The 24187-nt window shown below is 38.6% G+C and overlaps 1 protein-coding gene across 1 annotated transcript in view; it reads left to right on the top strand.

Annotated features, from left to right (window-relative positions):
- The first annotated feature begins 4232 nt into the window (after window positions 1–4232).
- Window positions 4233–24187, top strand: part of SNX4 (sorting nexin 4) — a 62883-nt gene continuing 42928 nt past the window's right edge. Inside the window, exons 1-5 of the mRNA XM_040621356.1 lie at window positions 4233–4414; window positions 16351–16472; window positions 21275–21410; window positions 21488–21637; window positions 22113–22160. Of these exons, the coding sequence (XP_040477290.1) occupies window positions 4274–4414; window positions 16351–16472; window positions 21275–21410; window positions 21488–21637; window positions 22113–22160 (597 nt within the window). The 5' untranslated portion in view covers window positions 4233–4273. The remainder of the gene's footprint in view (window positions 4415–16350; window positions 16473–21274; window positions 21411–21487; window positions 21638–22112; window positions 22161–24187) is intronic.

Genomic DNA, 24187 nt, shown 5'->3' with positions numbered 1-24187 from the left:
CCTCCTGAGACCTTTCCCCTTACTCCGGAGCAAATAACCTCAAGCCCTCCCTCAGTAAGGGGTATGACTGTGTGTTGGGGGTGGATAGCCTTACTCTGAATCTGAAGAGTAGGCAGCATCTGTATCCAGAATGTCTATAGAGTTAGCACTGGACTTTCCCAGACTTTAGCCGGACTAGAGTGACTTTGCCTTTATCTTCCAAGGAAATACACTTCTACCTCTAGGTTATCAGGTGAGGAATCAAACCTCAATTTCTGCCGATTATTTTCCTCCTTTTCCAGAAGAGTCTCTCTTCTTCCTCTCCTCCATACGAAGCAGCATGACCCAAATGCATGGATTCTGATGTCCTATACATTTGGCTTTGAAGCTCAGGTCTTCCCCTTATTTGATGGCTGTGTGACCTTGTTAAATGTTACCAAGCCTGCTTCTTCCTTTGTGAAATGGGGAAAATAATGCTTGTCTTGCAAGGGGTATTATGAAAATGTATGTTAAAGTGCCACATACATAATAAAACTGCAGGGCAGGGGTGCCTGGCTGGCTCAGTCAAGTAGAACATGTGACTCTTGATCTCAGGGTCACGAGTTCAAGCCCCATGTTGGGCAAAGAGCTTACTTAAAAATAAAATAAAATAAGAAAAAATTAAAAAATCCTTGAAATAAAAAACAAAACAAAACAACAAACTGCATGTCAGGTTGTCCAAAAGATAGACAAGAAGTTGCAGATACCACCTCTTCTACCCCTGTCTCTTTATCAAAAAGAGTGTTAGCTTATAGGCAGCCCCAAGGGTGAGGCATATTATCTAGTGGATACAAATAATAATTTTTGGGAAATATGGTATTTTATAATAGAGCAGAAATAATTCCTCAGGCACTTAGATAAAAATTCTCTTAAAATCTCCCAGTTCCTGTTTAGCTTAAAGAACTAACAGGTTGGGTACACAAAGATGTTATATAGGGGGATAGTCATTGCAGTGCTGTTTCTAAAAGTAAAGCTTGAAAACAACTTAAATTGTAACTGTTGAGGGATGGCTGGTTGGCTCAGGCAGCAGAGCATGCAACTCTTGATCTCAGGGTTGTAAATTTGAGGCCATGTTGGGTGGAGAGATTACTTAAAAATAAAATCTTAGGATGCCTGGGTGGCTCAGTTGGTTAAGCGTCTGCCTTCGGCTCAAGTCCTATTCCAGGGGTCTTGGGATCAAGCCCTGCCCCGTGTCAGGCTCCTGCACAGTGGGGAGTCTGCTTCTCCCTTTTTCTCTCCCTCTGCCCCTCTCCCCCTGTGCGTGTTTTCTATGCCTCAAATAAATAAAATCTTTTAAAAAAGTAAAATCTTAAAAATTATAACCATGGAGGATTATAAGATTAAATAAATTATAGTCATTTTTTTAAAGTTTATTTATTTATTTTTTTAGTAATCTCTACACCTGACACGGGGCTCAAACTTACAGCCCCGAGATCAAGAGTTGCATTCTCTTCCAACTAAGCCAGACAGATGCCCCAAATTAGAGTAATTTTTTACAATAGAACACTGTGTAGTCTTTGAGAAGATTGTGTAGAAATATATTTAATTTCATAGAAAGGTGTTCTTGCTGTATTAAGTGAATAAATGATAAAATAGCATTATAGTATGATTCTATTTTTATTATATACATGTATAATATTTGAAGGGATATATGTTAAATGTTAGTGCTTATATTTGGGTGTGGGAGTATGGAGCTTTTATATTATTTTTATTCATAACTATTTTCTTTTTTTTTTTTTAAGATTTTATTTATTTATTTGACAGAGATAGAGACAGCCGGTGAGAGAGGGAACACAAGCAGGGGGAGTGGGAGAGGAAGAAGCAGGCTCCCAGCGGAGGAGCCTGATGTGGGACTCGATCCCATAACGCCGGGATCACGCCCTGAGCCGAAGGCAGACGCTTAACCGTGTGCCACCCAGGCGCCCCTCATAACTATTTTCTAATTTCTCCACAATGAACATGTATTGTAGGTATACATAAGAGGGGGAAATGATCATCTAATCCTTTTTTCCCTCATTTTAGACTCTTCAAGCACCCTTTTGTTTTTCCAAATTTGGTTTCTTCAAGGTTATCTTTTAAGAAAATATAGGGACAAAGTTATATCCAGCTAACTTAAAATTGTTATCAAAGGCAGTCTTGAATTTTTTTTTTCCCACAAAAAAGGAGGTGTGAATTGTAAAATGGTGGGGGAACTTTCTTTCCCTTTATCCTTCTAGATTCTTTTGGCTGGTCTGTTAATTAAATTGACATAAGACAGATTACAGGAGAAAAATAAATCTGATTATGTACGTATGGGAGCCCCGTAAGAATATAAGACCCATGAACACGTCAGGCAATTGAAACTCCTATGCCATCCTGAGTTAAGGAATGGGAAAGGGGCCCGGGCTTCAAAGGAGAGTGGGGTAATCACGGGACAATAAGAATAGATGTTTGATGATTAGATGTTTGCTTATACAGACGGGTCACTCAGATAAAAAGTTATTTCTTGTAATAGCAGTCTTTCTGGGCCAGGCCTCCCTAAACTCTTTCAGGTAGTTAAGGGAGAGGTAAAAGTAATTTTCTTGAATCTTCTGGGTTTTGATTGCCTTCAGCTCAAAATATGCACATGCCAAAGTGGCCTGTTTTGGGGTCATGTACTCTGCTCCCCCTGAGAATGAAGAGGAAACAGATGTTTCTACTCTGTTGTAGTTTTCTCTTCCTCCTCCTTCTCCTCCTCCCCCCGCCCCCCCGAAATAGCACCTAGCACTATGGCCTCCCCTCAGTGAATTTTTTGTCAAAGCTTGAGCTCCTGTCCTTGTTCTTACCCACTGCAGGATGAGATACGAAGTCACCAGCCCAGAGCAATTATTCTAAAGGCTGTAGGACCTAGTGTTTTCAGTCTCTCAAAACTGGGAAAAGGGCACAGGATAATGGTTACAAATCTGTCTCTGGGAAGATATCTATCTCTCTTGTGATGAATTAGTAAAATAGTCTTTTTTTTTTTTTTTTTTTTTTTAAGATTTGATTTGAGAGAGAGAGAGAGCGCACCCCCGCGCTTGCAGGATCAGGGGGAGGGGCAGAGGGAGAAGCAGATGCCACACTGAGCAGGGAGACCTATGCGGGCTGGATTCCAAGACTCTGGGATCATGACCTGAGCTGAAGACTAACCGACTGAGCCACCCAGGAGCCCCAATAAAATAGTCTTATGATTTAAAAATATGTTTCCTGAGAATTTGCCTAGCATGAACAATCCTTGATAAACTGATAAAATGCCTTTTGAAATTTGAGTAAACGTCCTAGGTTTGGTCAGAGGAAAAAAAAAAAAAAAAGATAGGGCCCTTGCCTTCAAAAAGTCCAAAGTCCAGTTGGGACAGACAGACATATACATAAATAATTGTCAAATAATACGAGAAAGATCTTAACTGATTTATTGCCAAAGCGGTATTAGCATTTGGACATAACTTGAGATTTTAGGGATGAATGGGAAATTTGCCACGTGGGGACGGGAAGAGCAAATTGTGTGTCACAGCTCCCAAGTATTTCGGCAGAAAGATCAGTTTCTCTCCTTGAAAAATTGATGACCAGACTTTGTATAGAAGGGACCCCAGCTACCACACAGCCTGGTACACCCAGTGGGCATTTCCCATTAGGATACAATAGTGAATGCTTGTCAAGGAAGCAGGTTCCTAAAATTCGGTAAGAGATGTTGGTAGAAAATAATCAGAGATCTCCAGGGCTTTACGAAACGCAACAGATTGAAGTACCGCTTCGGCCAAACGCTTCATTTCTTCACTTCTCTCAAAAACTTGCACGTGCTACCTTTTGCTGAATGTGTTACTCGAACTGCTGAAAGTTTTTAATTTATGGCGCTTGGAGCTTTCAGGGTAAAAAATGGAACCGACAAGGCAAGAGAGACAGGGGCCCAGAACGAGAAGGTCAGACCGCGGCCTCCGATTTCTTTTGAGACTCAGTTTTTCTCTAGGTGATCGCCAACCGGAATGGTTCCAGTGTCTACTCGGCTCTTCCCCTTCCCCTTGCCTTTCTCCCCTTCTCTCCCTCCATCAGTTTCTCCCGGGTGTCTGGGTCTCCCGGCTTAGCAGCTGACCAGTTCCTAAGCAGGGAAACCTGCCAGCCTCAGCCACCCGCCGGGAGCTCCGCGGGTCTCAGCCCCCACGGACCGCTGCCGGACCGGGGGAGCGGGCGGGGCGGGGCAAGGGGGCGGGGCGCGCTGCACGGCGGCGCAGGCGCACTGGGACCGCCGCGCCAAACTGCAGCCATGGAGCAGGCACCTCGGGATCCCGAGCGGCAGTTGCAGCCGGCGCCCCTGGAGCCGCTGGGCCATCCCGACTCGGGCCTGCAGGCCGCGGTCGGTGAGGAAGCGGAGGGGGCCCGAGACGAGGGCCCCGGGGAGGGCACGGTGAGGAGAGAGGGCGGCAGAGGCCACGGGGCCTGGTGTCGGGGCCTAGCGGGCGGGGCTGAGCTGGGCTGGCGGGGGCCGGTGGGCTCGGCCGGGAAGGCCCTGCGTTGAGGGGACAGCAGGGTGGAAGGGCCTGGCTACAAGTGCAGTGAGGGTGGGGGGCTCGGTGGAAGAAGGGGGTCTTGGGAAGGGGCGAGAGCCTGGCGCTGCGGGACCAAGAGAAGGGCCGAGAGGGCGGTGGCGAGGGGAGCGGAGGGGATGTGTGGGTGCGGTCCCGCGGGCGTGGAGGTCGGAGCCCGGGACCCGTCGGTCTGGAGCAGGTGCGGTGTTCAGAGGTCGGGGGCCCTGGAGGTTTGGACCAGAAGAACAACACTGTTGTTTCTGGCAGTTTGGCAAAGGGTTGTGCAGAGGCGATGGCCGAACGGAGGCATCATGGAGAGTGGGCAGCGGTGCAGGAGAAGGAACGGAATGGGGGACTTGAGGAACAAGTTGGGGGTTAAAAAGCATGGTTGGTTTGGTGTCACTATCAGGGAATTGAAGAAAGTGTCGGAATCAAGAAAAGGTACAAATAAAAAAAATTAAACTCGGTATTTGTCTGCAATTTCTTCACTTGGAGGCAGTGAGGTTTGTCATCTGTATCCCATGTACCTGCTTTGTGAAGCCCTTGGTAATTAGTGATTTTCATTGCTTGAGGAGAGGAGAAAATGCATCATTCTATATTTTGTAATTGGTTTCATTCCAAAGTGTTTTCACGCATAATGCGAGATAGGTAGACCAGGTTAACTTGAAGCATTTCAGAAACGAGCGCTGCACATGAGACCATTCTGTCCAAGGGTGTGCATCGATACCCGTTTTGCTTCTTTTTTTTCTGGAACAGGTGTTAGTGCTAATAGAAGACTGCCCATTCTTATGGTATATGGATAAAGAAAAGTTAAAGTTGTTTGCCGAATGTAACTAGAAAGACTTTAAAATTTAGAGACCAGATAACCAGGAACTCCATATACAGTAGTCGAAGGTTTCACCTTCTTAGGGAAATGTGGAGATACATGGGGTAGCATAAAGACTTTTTGGGGTGAGTTTTAAGCTTTTCATTTAATTTTTTCCAAAACGTAGAATTATTTGTGGGAAGGTCAGGATCTCATATTAAATGTGAAGAAGTGTGTGTATTCTTAGTTCATAAATTTGGCTCTTATGATTTGCTCTTTGTGCAGGTTTCCATCTGTGACTTAGGTTTTGTGTTCCCCCTTAAAAAAAAACAAACTTCTGTTGTGAAGTATGTCACCACAAAAGAGTAAATAATTATCTCACAAAATAATTGAAGCCCTCATATGTTCTCCTGGGTTACAGCTCACTCTCACCACCACAGAGGAAACCTGTATTCTGCATTTTGTGTTAACAGTTCTTCTGCTTTTCTTACAATTTTACTATATGTATCCATAGCAATATGTTGTTTTACTTGATTTTGAAATTTACATAAGTGATATAATTTTACTATAACTTACTCTTTTAGCTCAATATGTTTTTGGGATTTATCCGAAATGTAGCTTAATTCATTTATATTCACGACTCTATAGTCTGCCATTTTATAGATATTCGACAGTTGATCTCTTTTTGTGTTTACAGACATTGGGGTTATTACAAGATTCTTGCTTATTTCTAAAAAATTACTGTCATTAACTTCTTCCGTATCTCTTGGTGCAAGTATCTAATACAAATTTAGGTGTGGGGTTGCTGGACTGTAGGGTATTAGCACATCCAATCCTAGTAGGTGGTGCCAAATTGCTTTCTAAAGTGATTTTACCAATTTATTTTCCCATCAGCAGTACCTGATGCTTTCTCTCTGTATCAACACTTAATATTTTCAGATCTTAAAATATTTGCCAATCTCTTGGGTATATGTTAAAGTGATTTTAGATTGTTTCAAAAGGCAAGGATCATATCTTTTGTTGACAACATCTTGAGTTTAATTTTGATTTGATTATGATGATAAAGATTTTAATGCGGCACCTGGTTGGCTCATTGGTAGATCATGCAACTCTTGATCTCATGATTTTAAGTTTGAGCCCCATGTTGGGTGTAAAGATTACTTTAAAAAATCTTTTTAAAAAAATGTGTTTTTTGGTAATTTTTTGTGAAAGCCTTTAGGTAATTAAATAATATGAAGTCACAACTATAGTATAAACTTCATTTATCTTATTTTAAAAGTGATTATAAATACCTCATTAAAAAACCCATGTATATTCAGTTTAAGATACTTGAAAACCCGAAGATGCTATCATACAGTGAAAGTTGTATTTCCTGAAATTTTAGGAAAATGTTTGTAAATGTTCCATTCACCAGTGACCAAACTTACTGGGTTTCCTAAAGCAGCACCCTAATTTTGTGATTCTAGAGACACAAGCTATTTTTACAAATATTATCAGTATCAATTATTTCAGAATCGGTAGTTTAAGCATACACATTCACATGTACTCTCTACATTCCCCCCTCCCGGCCAGAAGCCCCAAGCCCACCCTTTGAGGGCCATCTACTCCCTCCCTCCTTCCCTCCCTTCCTTCCTCTCTCTCTCTCTTTTTTTCTTTCTCTCTTTCTTTTTAAGATTTTGTTTGTTTATTTGTCAGAGAGGGAGCACAAGCAGGGGGAGCTGCAGGCAGAGGGAGAAGCAGGCTGCCTGCCCATCAGGGAGCCCGATGTGGGACTCGATCCCAGGACCCTGGGATCATGCCATGAGCCAAAGGCAGATGCTTAACTAACTGAGCCACCCAGGCACCCCATTATTTATCTGTTTTTTTTTGTTTGTTTGTTTGTTTTTTGTTTTTTTTTTTAAAGATTTTATTTATTTATTCGACGGAGATAGAGACAACCAGCGAGAGAGGGAACACAAGCAGGGGGAGTGGGAGAGGAAGAAGCAGGCTCATAGCGGAAGAGCCTGATGTGGGGCTCGATCCCAGATCGCCGGTATCACGCCCTGAGTCGAAGGCAGACGCTTAACCGCTGTGCCACCCAGGTGCCCCTATTTATCTGTTTTTAAGTAATCTCCACACCCATCGTGGGGTCGAACTCATGCCCCGAGATCAGGAGTCGTCGTATGCTGTACCAGCTGAGCCAGCCAGGCACCCCTACCTTTCCCTGTTTGTATCCCCTCTTCTCCAGTACATTTTCAGTTGAGAAGTATTGCAATAACAATAACCATGTTGTTACTGTTATTGATAGGAATGTGGTCTGAGTAGAAAGGTAAGTTAGGTATAGTTGTTTGTGGGTGCTATGCACAGTAAGCTCTGCTTTTCATTTAATTCTGTAAATTACCCCCAAAGACATAAAGATGGGGTTCAAAGAGAAGTAATTTCCCCAAGGTCACAAGCTAGTCAGTGGTGTGGCTGGAATTTGAGCCCCAGTCCTCCTGGCTTTGAAATCAGTGCTCTTTCCAGTAAGCCATGCTGCTTCAGTCCAAAAAAAAAAAAAAAAAAAAAAAAAAGGTTAAAAATAGACTTGTTAATTGCTCCAATACTGTATTTAAGTTTTTTAGTTTAAGTTGCAATTTTAAGAGGAAAAAAAAGTGTATAAATGTGTTGATTTATCAAGCAGTTTTTCACCACAAAAATATCTATGCAGATGGAGTGTAGAGATGCAGAAAGCTTGCTTCATCAGCCTTACTTTCGAGTGCAGATTTGGGCTGAGGATAGTTTGTACCATGTGCCCTACACCTGTGCCTACACCTAGGGGTAATAGAAGCAGGCACTGACTGAGTCTCAGATCTCCTTTGGTTTTAAACATCACTAATCAGGATTCTTTAAATTCTGCGATCAGCTCTTCTGTGGTCTCTTATTTTTCTTTCTGTGAGTCTTCAATCCTTTTCTATTGTTTGCTGAGAAATTTCTTGTTTTCCTTCATACTTTTTCCCCTGTAGGGAAGAGTGCATTCTTTCTGTTTTTAGTATTGTCAGTTCTATTTAAAATAATTTAGAAAATGGAAAAAATGGGAAAGGAATCCAATCTCCAAGAAAGTACCAATTAGTGCCGGCACAAGAGAGGTGAAATAGCAAGGGAATGGAAGCAAGAGAACTCTTCAGGCTGGAAGATTCCACTGAGTTGATAGTTAAGGTGTTTGTCCAGAGAAAAGCCATTGCCTGAGGGAGTCATGAGTGATTTTTCAGCAAGCGCGCCCTAGGCCTGGGACTGCTGGTGGGGGCAAAGAGTTCTTGTGCAACTGGTGCTTACCGGTTAGCAATCGGTGTGCCCTGGGGCACCTTCGCTGATTGGCAGCAGAGAACTGAGTGGAGTAGGCTGGCGCTGTGCGCAGGGTTTGAGGCTTGTCTGGGTGAGAGTAACATCAAAAAGGAAAAGAAAACGTATGGGCGTAGTTACAGAATATCAGTTTAGTAGCGAGTGATTAAATCATACTCAAGAACTTTTTCCTCATTTTTCAACCTCATCAACTCTCAGAATTTTTCGAAGGTGACTCACAGCACAAAATACATTCTCTACGATCTAATCAGCATACATATCCTTTCATACCTAAGTGTTCCAGGAGACAATACTTAATCGTTACTTCGTGCAGTACTTTCTGACATTCTTCTTCTCTTTATTATTAAAAAGAAATATTGATCACAAACCACCAAATTGATTTCATGAACCATGAATGTGTTGTGACTCGGTTTGAAAAACTGTTCAAACATATATATTTATTTTAGATAAAAATTAATGTCTTCTGAATCACCGCTATTTTTAAAATACGTATTTTTATAGATAAAAAGCACAAGAAAATAGTTCATGTGTTATAACTGTATTTTTCTTATAACTGAAGTAAGCTTCACTCATAGGCCTAAGTAAATACATTATTTTTAACATAATACCTGCTACTCGTGACCATTTTAGATGTATTCCCCCAAGGAAAGTGAATTCTTTGGGTAGTTCTTAAACTTCAGATCTTTGACCTATTGCAGTAACACAGAAGCATCAAACGTAGGGAAAAAAGATTGTAAGGAAGTACACCAACAGTGGGATACGGGTGATTTATATTTAGTTAATTTTACCTTTATTTTTCAATTTTTATACATTAAGCATGTATTATTTTCATAATAAAAAAACCTAAAAACTACAAGTACTAGGGAATAGGGAATAGTTGAGCTCCTGCTATATACCAGGCAACTTTTAGAACTCTACCTGCATTAACTCATTAAATGTTCTGATAACATTATTAGGTAAGTACTCTAACCCCCATTATACAGATGAGGAAACTGAGGCAGAGAGATTTAAAAATTTGCCGAGGTACACAGTTAATCTGTGGTAGAGATGGGATTCACATTCTGGCAAACAGGTTTTTAATCTGAGGGTGAATTGATCCTAAGCTCTTCTAATTACAAACTTTTATTTTTTCCTGATTTCCAGTATTTTATATTTTCCTGCCTCCCTGCTTGGTCTCTTGCTGCACTGATTTCTTTTAACTTCAGTTTACTTTGTGTTTGTGTTTGTGTTTGTCCTGTGTTACAATTTTTATGCCTTGTGTTATGTTTTAAGTCTTTCTCTTGTTCACCATAGGGAATTTAAAACATTTGCATTATCCTAACTGGCTTTATTTTTAGTCGATTTTCTTTTGTGAGGTTTTAGACTTTCTTATTTTGGTTTCTATTTTTGCTTTTTCCTTTGTGGGCAATAATTTCTTTGGTTTTATCCTCTGTAATGATTTGGAAGGCATGTATCTTTGTTTTTTTCTTCCCCCAAATATAACTGAAACAAAAAATTATTTCTATTTAAGAATTTTTTTTTTAAGATTTTATTTATTTATTCGACAGAGATAGAAACAGCCAGCGAGAGAGGGAACACAGCAGGGGGAGTGGGAGAGGAAGAAGCAGGCTCCCAGTGGAGGAGCCTGATGTGGGGCTCGATCCCATAACACCGGGATCACGCCCTGAGCCGAAGGCAGACGCTTAACCGCTGTGCCACCCAGGCGCCCCTCTATTTAAGAATTTTTTGAAATCTCATTTATAGAAATGATATCACATTTATAAACAAGGGCAGTATAAAGATCCTTTTTCCCATGAACTATTTGGAAGTGAACTGCCATCATGATATTCCCTCATCTCTTTCCCAGAACTTTCAGTGTGAGGGGTGCCTGGCTGGCTAAGGCAGTAGAGCTTGCGACTCTTGATTTTGGGGTCATGAGTTTGAGCCCCATGTTGGGTGTAGAGATTACTTAAAAACCGTTCAGTATTTAGGGGCAAACAAGGACATTGCCCTATGTAGCCACAATACTACCATCAAAATCAGGAAAATAACATTGATAAATGACTACTATATCATCTTCGAACTTAGTTTAAATTTTGCCAGTTGCACCAATATAGTGTTCTTCAGAGCAAAATGATCCAGTCCAGATGCATGTATTGCATTTAATTGTATTGTCTCTTTAGTCTCTTTCAATCTGGCAGAGTTTCTCAGTCTTTACTTTGGTGACTTTGACCCTTTTGAAGATTAGAAACCAGTTATTTTTGTAGATTTCTCTTCAATTTGGGTTTGCCTGATTTTTTGTTTTTAAAGATTTTATTTATTTATTGGACAGAGAGAGACACAGCGAGAGAGGGAACACCAGCAGGGGGAGTGGGAGAGGGAGAAGCAGGCTTCCCGCTGAGCAAGGAGCCCGACATGGAGCTGGATACCAGGACCCTGGGATCATGACCTGAGCCGAAGGCAGACCCTTAATGACTGAGCCACCCAGGCGCCCCATGCCTGATGTTTTTTTATGATTAAATTCAGGTTATGCATTTTTGGCAGAAATTGCCACTAAAGGGATGCTATGTTCTAGTTGCATCTTAATAGTTCACACATGATTTGTATTTGCCGAATACTTTGGAATCACATTTTCTGCCAGTCTTCAATATCGGGTTACTCTTTTCCCTTTTGTAATTAATTAATATTTTGTGGGACATACTTTGAAATTGAAAATATCTTGTTCCTCATCAGACTTTTGTCTTTTCAGTATGGACTCATGGATTTTAGACAACTGTATTAAGGTGTAATTTATATACCATAAAATTCACTTCTAAATATCTAATTCAATAATTTTTGTAAAATTACAGAGTTATGCCACCATCTACATAACCCAGTTTTAGAACATTTTTATCATCACCCCAAATTCCCACTGAGCAGGGAGCCCTATTCTATCCCAGAGCCCCGAGCTCATGACCTGGGCTGAAGTCATTCTTAACTGACTGAGCCATCCAGGAGCCCCAGGTGCCTCTTTTATGGTGTCTTTTGAATAGTAAAAGTTTTTAATTTTGGTGAGGTCTGGTATATCACTTTCCTCTTTTATGGATTGTGCTTTTGGTATTATATCTAAGAACTCTTTGCCTATCCTAAGATCACAAAGATTTTTCTCCTGTGTTTTTTCTAGAAATTTCAGTCTTAGCTCTATATCTGGGCCATTTTGGGTTAATTTCTGTCTATGGTGTGAGTAAAGGGTCTAAATCTTTTTTGGTGGGGGGGGCATGTGGACATTTAGTGGTTTCAGCACTATATGTGGAAAAGACTCTCCATTCTCTGTTGACTTGCCTTGGTGTGTTTTTTAAAATCAGTTCACCTTAAAAAAAAACAATCAATTGACCTTAAATGTAAGGTTTTATCTCAGAATTCTTAGTTCTGTTCCATTGATCTCTCTTCCTTCTGCCAATACAACAGTGTCTGGATTACTTTCACTTTTTAGTAAGTTTTGAAACTGAGTCCTGCAACTTGTTCAGAATTGTTGTGGCTATTCTAGGCCCTTTGTATTTCTATATAAATTTAGGAATAGTTTATGTTTCTGTAAAAAGTCCTGCTGGAATTAAGTATTTTTGAAGGAACAGTATGTTAATATGTTTAAATATTTTCAAGCATGTCCTGTGCATGATTCTCCTTTGTCATTTGTAATTTATTGTGAAGTCTAAGGCAGATTTGATGCTTATTCTTTTTTAGGGATCTTCTTTCTTATTTTTCTGCCTTAATCTCGTTGGGATGTTTAAATTTCCAGTTCGTTATACATGGACCACATGCCTTTCAGTTTGAAGGCTTAGACCTTTTTTCCAGTCCAGGAAAGATTCGTTTGCCTGTTTCCTTTTCTTTTAAATTGCACAGATAGTTATTATTTCTGTTCTGTTTCTTCTGATTTCTTCTTTAAGAAGAAATTGTGTAACATTGTTTAAATGTTCTTTGGGTTTTTTAAAATCATTTCATCATTTTTATCCTTTTCTGGTCTTTCTTCCCGCAGCATTCTATGGAAGCTTCACAACTATGTCATGTTCTTATGGATTTGATTTCTTGCAATGTCAGTTTTACTGCCTAAATATATTTTATTTTTTCTTTCTTTGCATTGTTTCTTTTACAGTTAGCTCCATGTTCATCTCAATCGGCCTGTTGTTTTTTTTTTTGGCCTGTTTTATCTTTTTCCTATAATATTCAATATAACAATAAGTGTAATATATTTTTAGTGTGTGATTTAAATAAGATTAACTAAATAAGTCAAATGCCATAAACATTAACTCTTTTCATCTGTAATCCTAAAAGTTATATTAAGGTTAGCTTTCCTTTTGTTCTTAGTCTTAAAGAGTGTGTTGGGGCGCCTGGGTGGCTCAGTCGTTACGGGTCTGCCTTCGGCTCGGGGCGTGATCCCGGCGTTCTGGGATCGAGCCCCACATCAGGCTCCTCTGCTATGAGCCTGCTTCTTCCTCTCCCACTCCCCCTGCTTGTGTTCCCTCTCTCGCTGGCTGTCTCTATCTCTGTCAAATAAATAAATAAAATCTTTAAAAAAAAAAAAAAAGAGTGTCCCTATGCGGGCTGAGAATTCTTCATGCAAGCCGTGAACTCCTGAGGTGTCAGGCACTGTGTTTCATCTGTCTTTCCATCCCTGATGACTGGAATGGTAGGTACTCAAGACATATTTATTGAATTTATAGTTTCTTCTTGTTCCTTTTATCACTTTTATCTGCTTTTATGCTTTTACTGTTTCTTAGTGGTTTGCAACATTTTTAAAACTTGAAATAGATTATATTCGTTTTCATTCTTTGAGTTGGAAATAAAGAATTTCATTAGCCTTTTCAATATGGCCGTCTTCTACGTTTATTTAGTCTCAGGTTGTTAGTCTTAATAAGTCAGGTAGAAAGTAGTGATTCACACGTCAAGCATCTACATTCGGGATGTTATTCCTTTGGGTCTGAATATAGCGTCGCTCTTTCTTTAATGATATTCTTTACTCTCATGAGAAGTGTGCTTTGAATACATCTAAACTATTCTGTTTCTCTGTGAAACATGTCCCTGGGCTCATCTTCCAGTCAAGTCAGTCCATCTCTAAATTTGTTGAATGTATTCTTTTAACAGTTGTGCTTCCAGTTGGGTTATTCTTGGTACTCTCTGTGTTTCACTGAGAGGATAAGCAATTTTATATCATCTTCCAAGTCCTTCTGGTGTTGTTGTTGTGTTCCTGTTTTCATTCTTTAGTTTTTATGATAGCTGATTTTATTCTTTAATTCTTTTTTCCCTTCTGTGTAATAAAAACAGCATGAGGGTAAATTCATGACTCAGATGCATTATCCTTTTTGCTGGGGAGCTAATTTGCTTTATTTGTCATGTGTTTTCGGTATTGGGGGAATTTTTCACTGAAGTAGGTGGTGGTAAATCAAGTGTTTGCCTGTGGGCCAAAATTAGGAATTTTATGTATATATATATATATGTGTGTGTGTGTGTGTATATATACATATATATATATATACATGTATATATATATGTATCTCAACCAATGACGGCTTCATAATTCTGAGGTTGGGTGATTTGTGCTTATGTAATTTCTTGAACTTTCTTTCGGTTGAAGTATTGCCTTATTTTTTCTCTCAGTAGCTAAACATACAACTTACACTTTATAAAAATATCTAATTTGACAACTGAGTGATTTCTGGTTTTGTCGACCAATTTCTGTTCCATTGGGTTAGCTCTTAGTTCTCTGTCCTTTTTATCGTCTTTTAGCATTTTTATCTTCCCAATTTATCTTCAGCATTTTGGGGGCACTTCCTAAATTTAGTCATCATTTAATTTTTTGCCATGCCACATAGCTTTTTCTGCCCTCAGAGCACATCGGTTTAATTTTCTGTATAAACCATCACCAGTGGTTTTTACAGTAGTTTTTTCTTTTATCTTTCTTTTAACTTTCTACTTTGTCTCTTGTTAACCTGAAAATAAGGAGCCACAGTGAGAGCCAAACAATTATTTATTCGGGCTTAAAGAATTGCAATTTGGGGAATACAGATTCAGCTAAAAATGCAAATAGTAATGCTTCTCGGGTGAAGATAAGGGGTTTTTATAAGAAAAAAGAAGGGGAGTCAGGTACATGAGTTAAGAGAAAAAAAGGCTAAACTCTTAGTTACACAGATTAGTTAGTTTACTACAGATTCTGTCCTCAGAAAGTCCATAACCTGTGGACTTGGGGGCAGGATATTTGTTCTCCTGAGTTCTCAAGCAGTTGCTTAAAGCATTTGCTGTTTTGGCTAGTCCAAAGGTTTTGGTCTGGTATGAACAGAAACGGACAAGGCAGTTTCCCTGCAGTGGTTGCTTGGCTCCCTTTTATTTTTATTTTTCATTTATGTGACAGAGAGGGAGACAGCCAGCAAGAGAGGGAACACAGGCAGGGGGAGTGGGAGGGGAAGAAGCAGGCTCTCAGCGGAGGAGCCCGATGTGGGGCTCGATCCCAGGACCCTGGGATCACGCCCTGAGCCGAAGGCAGACGCTTAACGACTGAGCCACCCAGGCGCCCCTGCTTGGCTCCCTTTTAAAAGGGCTCCATTCATGTCAAATTTTCACACCCTTCTTCACAAACTGCCCTCAGTTACAATGTAGTGCAGTATTTTTAATTAAAACCCACCTCTGAACTTTGAGAGAGAGCAAGGGGAAAAAACCCAAAGCACAGCAGTTATCACATGGTCTCACTTTGTCTTCCTTGTTTTGACTTGGAGTTACTTTGGTATTTTTAAGAACCTTCCTCAGTGGCACACTTTCCTCACATACAGCCTTTGAACCACTGGTGGTGTATTTTTTGTTCTTTTTGGTTCTTTAGCATAGACCTGGGGATGTTTTAGCAGGAACAGAAAGGAATCTGCTCTTAAGCCTTGCTGCTGTCTCACAAGTGGAGCCTCTTAACCACTGCCAAAGAGTTTAGGCAAATCTCAAGTTGGGTATGATAAAAAATAAAGTTGAATATAAGATGACTTTTTTTTTTTTTTAAGATTTTATTCATTTGTTTGACAGCGAGAGAGACAGCCAGTGAGAGAGGGAACACAGCAGGGGGAGTGGGAGAGGAACAAGCAGGCCCCAGCAGAGGAGCCTGATGCGGGGCTCGATCCCAGAACGTCGGGATCACACCCTGAGCTGAAGGCAGACGCTTAACGACTGAGCCACCCAGGCGCCCCCCCCCCCTTTTTTAAATTTAACCTATCTGCTGAAAATCTTGCCTTTTGGCATATGTATAGTATTTTCTTTTTGAGAGACTGAGATCTGACTTGAGAATGAGATCTGACTTTGTTAAAACCAAAAATTAGATTTTAATATTGAGGATTATTCATCTATATATAAAATGTTTTTAGATTTTTTTCTTAGGCGTTTTATATTGATTTATTCTTGGTCACTTACACAAAATGTCTGTGTTTTAATAATTAAATGTGTGATACATGTTAAAATAGCTTTTGGAGATAAGTGTGTGATACATGTTAAAATAGCTTTGGAAGAGTTTGGTGAGCTACAAAATGCTGCTGATGAGACATATAGCATTTGCTGCTGTCATTAGCAACCCCTAGCACCTCAAGAGATAGAAGAAATTTGCTTGAAATATGTACCAACAATGGGTTTTATTATAATCGCTGGTGTTTTTTTGAATACTGTCTTAAAAGTTTTGTTGTTGTTGTTCTTTTTCCATTTGTTTTTGTCCAGATGACTGAAAATAATTTTTGGTTGAAGAAGATAGAAATTAGTGTTTCAGAAGCAGAAAAGCGAACTGGAAGAAATGCCATGAACATGCAAGAAACATATACTGCTTACCTCATTGAAACAAGGTGGGCGATGAGAATTAGGTAGAAAAAGCTTTGTCTGGTAGCTGTTGATGCAAATTATGTTGCTTACTGGAATTGTTTACAGGTCATTGTCTTTTTAGGTATTGGGTTTTTGCTTGTTTTGTTTTTTTAGAGAGAGAGAGAGAAAGAGAGCGCGTGCGTGGGCACACATGAATGGGAGGGGCAGAGGGAGAAGGAGAGAGAGAATCCCTGACGCAGGGCTCAGTCTCAACTCTGAGATCATGACCTGAGCTGAAATCAAGAGGCAGATGCCCAACCGACTGTGCCACCCAGGCAACCCTGGTGTTTTGTTTCGTGTTTTTGTTTTTTTTTTACTTTTTAACAGATAAACAGTGTCTTTTTCTATAGTACTCTTGGTAGCTATACTTTAATGCACTTGTGTTGGAAGTAGAAAGTTAGTGGAATACTTTTGGGATCTGAAATGTTACTTGACACATGCTTTGGTGGAGATTTTGGCATTAGGTATAATAATCCCTGTGTGATTTTGGGAAAGGAGATCCGGTTCCCAGGTGTGTGTGAAGTGGACTTAGGAAGGTAAGATGGTTAGCAGAGACGTATAGGATGAGAGAATGACAGTCTAAATCCTGTCTTTCTCAGGAAAGGATTGAGACTAGAAGTTTAGACTGGGATAAAGTTGGGAAGAGTAAATCATGGAGTAAGACATTAAAACTCACCAAAAAAATTGTCTTTTACCTCATAAGGAAAAAGTTAAAGGAATTAGACTTTTGTCTAGAGAAAGGCAAGGCAAGACTGTATTTCCCAGTTATAAACAGTTTCTGTGAAGGCTCTGTACCAACTAGTTCTTTTCTCTCTGCGAGACTGAGCAGAAATGCTTTGAGTTAAAATAAAGACGTGAGTTTTTTTGATAGCCAGTAAAATAAAATAATAGAACTACCAGATCTAGTTGATAGTTACAACCATGGTTTAATGTGAATACATTTTTAAGGAAAAATATTTTAAACCCTGCATTTTCATAGGTTTACCAAAAGTCACTGAGCTTGTCTTAAGGCTGCACCCTGTGACTTTTCAAGGCTTTCTCCGGGTCTGTGTTTCTACCAAAAATAAAAGTTAAGGTCTTGGAAAATGTTGTTTAATCTATAGTCACTTCTGAAAGCTCTCTTTGTAAGTATAGTTTTCCTTCTTCCACCAAAAAGGAAAAAAGGGAGAAAATTTATGTACAATAGGATCTTTAGGAACAGAAAGAGGTAAGTAGGGTTGGTCTTTTTAAAATTAGCTCATTTGGGTTTTTTGTATTTGTTTTGTTTTTTAAGTTTTAATTCCAATTAGTTAATATACGGTGTTGTATTAGTTCAGGTGTGCAGTGTAGTAATTCAGCAGTTCGTGTGTCACCTCGTGCTCATCAGGACAAGTGCACTCCTTAATCACCTGTTTAATCCATACCTCCACCAAAATTAGGTCATTTTGTGACATACGTATCTACATACGTGTATCACAGAGATTTTTTAAAAATTTATTTATTTATTTTCTTAAGTAGGCTCTTCACCCAGCATGGGGCTTTACTCACAACCCTGAGATCAAGAGTCACATGCTCTGCTGACTGAGCCAGCCAGACACCCTCACAGAGATTTTTAAAGTGATTAAAAAAATATGGTCCCACTAGAGGGTTTTGTTTGTTTTTTTTTTGTTTTTTTTTTTAAGATTTTATTTATTTATTTGACAGAGAGACAGCCAGCGAGAGAGGGAACACAAGTAGGGGGAGTGGGAGAGGAAGAAGCAGGCTCATAGCGGAGGAGCCTGATGTGGGGCTCGATCCCAGAACGCTGGGATCACGCCCTGAGCTGAAGGCAGACGCTTAACCGCTGTGCCACCCAGGCGCCCCTCTGTTTTTTTTTTTTTAAGTTAAATTAGCTACTTAAAAAAAAATCATACTTTAGAAATTACTGTTAGCTTTAGCTTTCTAAGTAAATTATTTTTTCCTGTGTTTTTTTTAACTATGAGGTATAATTGACATACAACATCGTTATAGTTTCAGATACACAACATTACCTTGCAGTATTTTTACCGATTGTAAAGTGATCACAAGTCTAATTAACCAACATCTGTCACCATACAGTTATAAATTTTTTTTCTTAGAATGAGAACTTCTAAGATTTACTCTCTTAGCAACTTTCAAATATGCAATGGAGTATTATTAACTATAGTCACTGTGCTGCAAGATCTTAAATATAAAACTAAAAAGGATATTTTTATTTTTAATATGTATCACTCAAAAGAGCAACGAAATTAGCTGTTGATTACTTTACTGCTGGAAGAGAATCTTGGTTTGAATAATCTAATTTATAGTTGTTTACTTTTGACTTTGAACTGAAGAGAGCAACATAATTTATAACTGAGAGTTGGAGTGACCATACTTGAGTATTGTAGCTATACTCTGAATAAATATTTAAGTGCATCATCAGTAAATGTGTGGTACACAAAATGATTATCGGGTTGACTTTCACAATTGTATTTCATTATTTTTTTAAAAGTCTTTATTTATTTGAGAGAGAGAGTATAAGCAGGGGGAGGGGCTGAAGGTGAGGGAGAAGCACACTCCCCATTGAGCAGGGAGCCTGAAATAGGGCTTGATCTCAGGACCCCGAGATCATGACCTGAGCCAAAGGCAAACACTTAACCAACTGAGCCACCCAGGTGCCCCCACAATTGTATTTCATTACAAATGTATATTTATTTATCTTCCACAGTATTTTTCATGGAATTATAAATTAAGACAGTGATTCTTAAACTTTGAAGTCATAGGAATCACTTGAGGAATTTGTTAAGCTGCAGGTTTTTTTGCTTTGTTTTGTTTTTTAAAGGGAAAGTCTTGGAGGACTTGGGCAAAGGAATGATATGCTCTGACATTTTTTTTTAAGTCAGAGTTTCTTAAAGATTTTTATTTATACATTTGAGAGAGAAAAAGAGCAAGAGCTGGGGGGTGGGGGAGAGGCAGAGGGAGAAGCAGACTCCCCAATGAGCAGGGACCCCTCCCCCGCCACGGGGCTCAATCGCGGGACCCTGGGATCATGACCCGAGCCAAAAGCAGACACTTAATGACTGAGCCACCCAGGTGCCCCAAGTCACTGGTTTTTAATTTCTCCAGAGATTTTTGGGTTTTTGTTCATAGAATATAAACCCTTTTAAAGTGGATAAGAATATGCATCTTTTAGAATAGGTAAGAATGCTTTGATGAATTGGGAGCAGTATGATGTCATTACTTAAGTGTTCTGATTTGTAAAATGGGGCTAATGATATAGTCTATTGTGAACATTAAATGTTGCATGTAAAACTGGTTATATGCTATTAAATATTTGTCAAATGATTGGATAAATGTGTTAATTGTAGGGTCCAGTGTAAGTCTCCTTTTGAGTTTAGTCAGTCTCCAATGGCTAGACTTTGCCTTAAGTGGCCTTTAAAAAAAAAACCAAACAACTTACACAGGTCTTCTAACAGCCTTGTAGGTGTACTTCTTATAGGCTATATTAATCTACATTAATCTGCTTATTAGCAAGATGTGGGATCTGTTGGTAATGATTTTGAATAATTTGAAACTTGATATTAACCCAAATATTTTTTGAGCTAAAGTTTGAGAATCGGACTTGGAATAGTATTGGTCATAGCTAATGTTTGGGTTAACTCTTTAAAATGAATTATGATTTGATAATTTATGTTTTTGCCATGGGAGCCATTTGTACAGTTTGAATTTCATGTTTTGTTTCTTTTTTACTGATACGCAATGAGTAAATTTAGTGGCAAACCTAATACATAAATGATAAAAACACTGAACATCTATTGTGCTGAGCATGGCATGATGTATATACTTTCTTAAGACTACTTTATTCCAAGACTGACGTAGCTTCTGTGCTTTTATGCCCTAGTATACAAATGCACATTGTGGTGATATGTGCATTTCTTGCACAATGTGCATTTCTTGGAGGCCCTGAAAGTTACTCTCAAGCAACCAGTTACAAAGTAGGAAGGTCCCGATAATGTTTAGAAGACTGATGCCTTCTAACAATGATTATGCTAGTAGAAGTCTTGAGTAGTCAAAATAACTTCAAATATCCTTGGTGTGATTTTACCCAAACTTTCCCCCAACTCTAAGTTGAACTTTTATATGACATTGCCTACAGCTCTTTATGTTAAAGATAAGACTAGAAATGAATTTTTACATTTTTTCCCCCTGCCCTTTCAGAGTTAACATTTTGCCTTTGAGGATATTTCCTGGTATGTGGATGCATCTGATTCCTTTATAACTTTGAATCCAGGTCTTTGCAGTGTCTTGGTCTTTGGCATGAATGTTGTCTCATTGTGGCAGAGTGTAGTTAAAAATACTTTTTATTTAATGAAACAGTAGCTAAGCCAGATTTTACTGTATTGTAAAATCAATTATTATACATTAACTGAATTATTATAAATTGAGGGCTTTAGAATGTGCCCAAAATGATTATTTCTCTGGAGTTCAAATAGGTTTTCTGTAACAGAAGAAAAAGTGGTTAGGAGTGAGGGCTTTGGAATCAGATAGATTTGAATGCCTTATCCAGGGATCTTTGTGACTGTAGGAAGGGTAGCTGCTTCCTCATCTGTAAAATGGGGACAATAATCCCTGCTTCACAGGGTGGTAATGAGGATTAAAAAAGATAATAAATACACGAAAAGTTCTTTACTGAGTGCCTGGTTCATAAGCATTTAGTAAATGGAGTTACAAATTTTAATGGAGGGTGTGTGCATGTATTTTTATTTTTAAAAAAGTGATCTCTATTACTTTTTCTGTTCCTTTTTAGGTCGGTTGAACATACGGATGGTCAGAGTGTTCTCACAGACTCACTATGGAGGCGGTATAGTGAATTCGAATTGTTGAGAAACTACCTTTTAGTTTACTATCCACATATTGTTGTGCCACCTCTACCAGAAAAAAGGGTAAGAAATGAAACAGCAGTGTCGTTCAGAAGTACGGAGCGTTGAGACTGTTCTTCACGATTGTTTTGTTTACCTAGGCAGAATTTGTTTGGCATAAACTCTCTGCTGACAACATGGACCCGGATTTTGTGGAAAGACGACGGATTGGCTTAGAAAACTTTCTCTTGAGAGTTGCCTCACATCCCATCCTTTGTAGAGACAAAATCTTCTATTTGTTTTTAACACAGGTATTTTCTTTTATTTATTGGTCTTTAAAAAAAATTCATTTGATTTTTTTTCTTTTAAACTGTAGAATGCTTATGCTTAAGTATCCCTTTGCAGCAGCTTTGTTAGTAAATATGCGTTTAATCATGTTTTTCAGTTTGTTTTTATTTTTAAAATTATAGGGTTAACATCATTCAGCTAATGTTTTTATACTTAAAGATACTAAAGACAGTACCTTCTGGCATCACTTAAATGATATCAAAGTTAGTCTTTAGTTTTTTGAAGCCCAGATCTATAAAATCTTGGGTCTGTCTTTTGGTAATCTTGGGATCTGGATTTTATGCTTAATTTTGAAATGAATTCTTTTTTTTTTTAACCTTTCTCCCATCTTCCCTGAAAAAATAACAGAATTAAAGATACTTAATTTATTTAATTTGGGGTGTTCCTTATAGGTGGTTTTATTTTGTAATGATTTCTAAAATTAACTTTAATTTTTAGGAAGGTAACTGGAAGGAGACCGTGAATGAAACTGGGTTTCAACTGAAGGTAAGAATATTTGTATGAAATAATTTGACAGGTTCCTTTACAATTTCTAGCACAGTCCCATGCACTTAGTGGATACTTGGTATTTATTCAGTGAGTAAATCGAATGTTGGAAATAGACTTTGCTTCTAATATCATTGGTAAGGTTTTCAAAGCAACACTGTGAATTCACTTTGGATTTGCATAATTTTAGTTACTAGTGAGACTGTAGTGGGCATATTTATGAATTTCATTCCGTAGGGAAAGAACATTTTGAAGCAGTAATCTAGACACAAGCTGTAGTTTTTTCCTGCAGTAGGCTCATATACTTTGTGTCTTTTTTTTTTTTTTTTTTTACCCCCTCTGCCTTTACCACTGCCACTCACATTCTTGCCCACATACTTGCTCATTTTTTATCACATATGAAGAACACTTCTGAAGAATCGAGCTTGGCGTTCCCAATCATAGCAGACGAAAAGATGAGCCATATGTCATGCTTTTTCTGTCTACTGGGACATGGTGGTCAGCTTTGAGTGGGCATACGAGCCATTTTCAATTAGTGTCTTTTAGTGATAATCTGTGCTTGGGGATGAACTTGTTATCTAAAAATTGAAAAGCATGGTATAGTATAATGGCCACCCTAACTCCTATTTGCTCTCCCTTTTGGCCCCAAAAGTAACGTAAACACAGGTTGTTGGCAAATTTTTGAAAGTTTTCATCTCTTGTGTGAACTTAGAACAGGTAAGTAGAAAAATGTAATGTAAATTGAGAGGATATATAAATTGATGAACAATTCATATGATAATTCAGTAATAAAAATTCAGTGGGTCTAGGCAACAAGAACAAAATGTCTTTACAGTAGTTTTGAAAACACCCCCTAGAGATTTATGTATTAGCACATAGGTATTTGAAATTTAGCACAAAAAAACTAGGAAGAGAAAAATTTGTTTCTGCATGGAAAATATAATCAAGTATCTAATTCTGTCCTAAGCTGATTCTAATATATAAAACTTTTATTGACAGGTTGCATGAAAAAATTAGAATTTTTTTGGTTATAATTCATTATTTTATGGCACTCAGAATATTGGAATTTTAATTTAGAGTTGGATTTGAAATAACTCAAAACTTTAAAAAATGTTTTTATTTTGATAGGTTTTCTGAGAACTAGTCTAAGATATTAGGAGCTAATATTAAGGAAAAGAGAAAAGTAAAACATAATTGTTTTGGTAACTTCTCTTTAATAGTCATAGATTTAGTCATTAGTTGAGTAACTAGTTAACAGTTTTTTGTCCTTGAACCTAGTGTTTGGCCATGACTTTGGTGACCTTGAGAAAGCGCTTGAGTTCTTCATCTGTATAGACGATGCTGTTTACTGAGTGCATTGAATCTTGTGCATAGGGGCTATTTAAGAGTTAACATGTTTCATATTTGTGTTGCCTGATGGTAGAGCCTCAGTTTCACTTTTCTACGGTCTTTGAAAGGTAATACTTAATGCACAATATTAATAATTTGAAAAGTCAGGCTCTTAATGAAATAGAACAGAAATAAGATGTATGAAGAGACTTTAGAAATCCTTGTGTCCTGGTGTATTCCTTATTTTGTTGTGGTTGATTCTTGTTTTAAGTCCTTTCATCAGTGAAATGGAATCTTTTTTAGACCACCTCACACATATGTACACACATGCATGCATGTATGTAAGGTTCATGTACATAACACGTTACCATCCATATTACCTCTCTTTTTGGTTATAAATTGTATGTAAAAATGGTTGGTAAAGGAAGTATTGGAAACTATTCCTGTGAAAATAAGATTGTTCTGAATCAGGCCAGATATTTATATTTTATAAGAATATTTGACATTGAGGGGTGCCTGGGTGGCTCAGTCAGTTAAGTGTCTGATTCTAGATCTCAGCTCAGGTCTTCACCTTAGGGTTGTAGGTTCAGGCCCCACTTTGGGCTCTGTGCTGGCTGTGGAGCCTACTTCAGAAAAAGAATATTTGACTTTGGCCCTTGGCTTTTGGATTGTCACCTTCAAATTGAAATGTCAGCTAA

This window comes from Ursus maritimus, unplaced genomic scaffold (genome assembly GCF_017311325.1).
Source record: "Ursus maritimus isolate PB19 unplaced genomic scaffold, ASM1731132v1 scaffold_4, whole genome shotgun sequence".
NCBI classification, from domain to species: Eukaryota; Metazoa; Chordata; class Mammalia; order Carnivora; family Ursidae; genus Ursus; species Ursus maritimus.
Note: the sequence above shows the minus strand (reverse complement) of the source record. Positions and strands in the feature narration are given on the sequence as shown.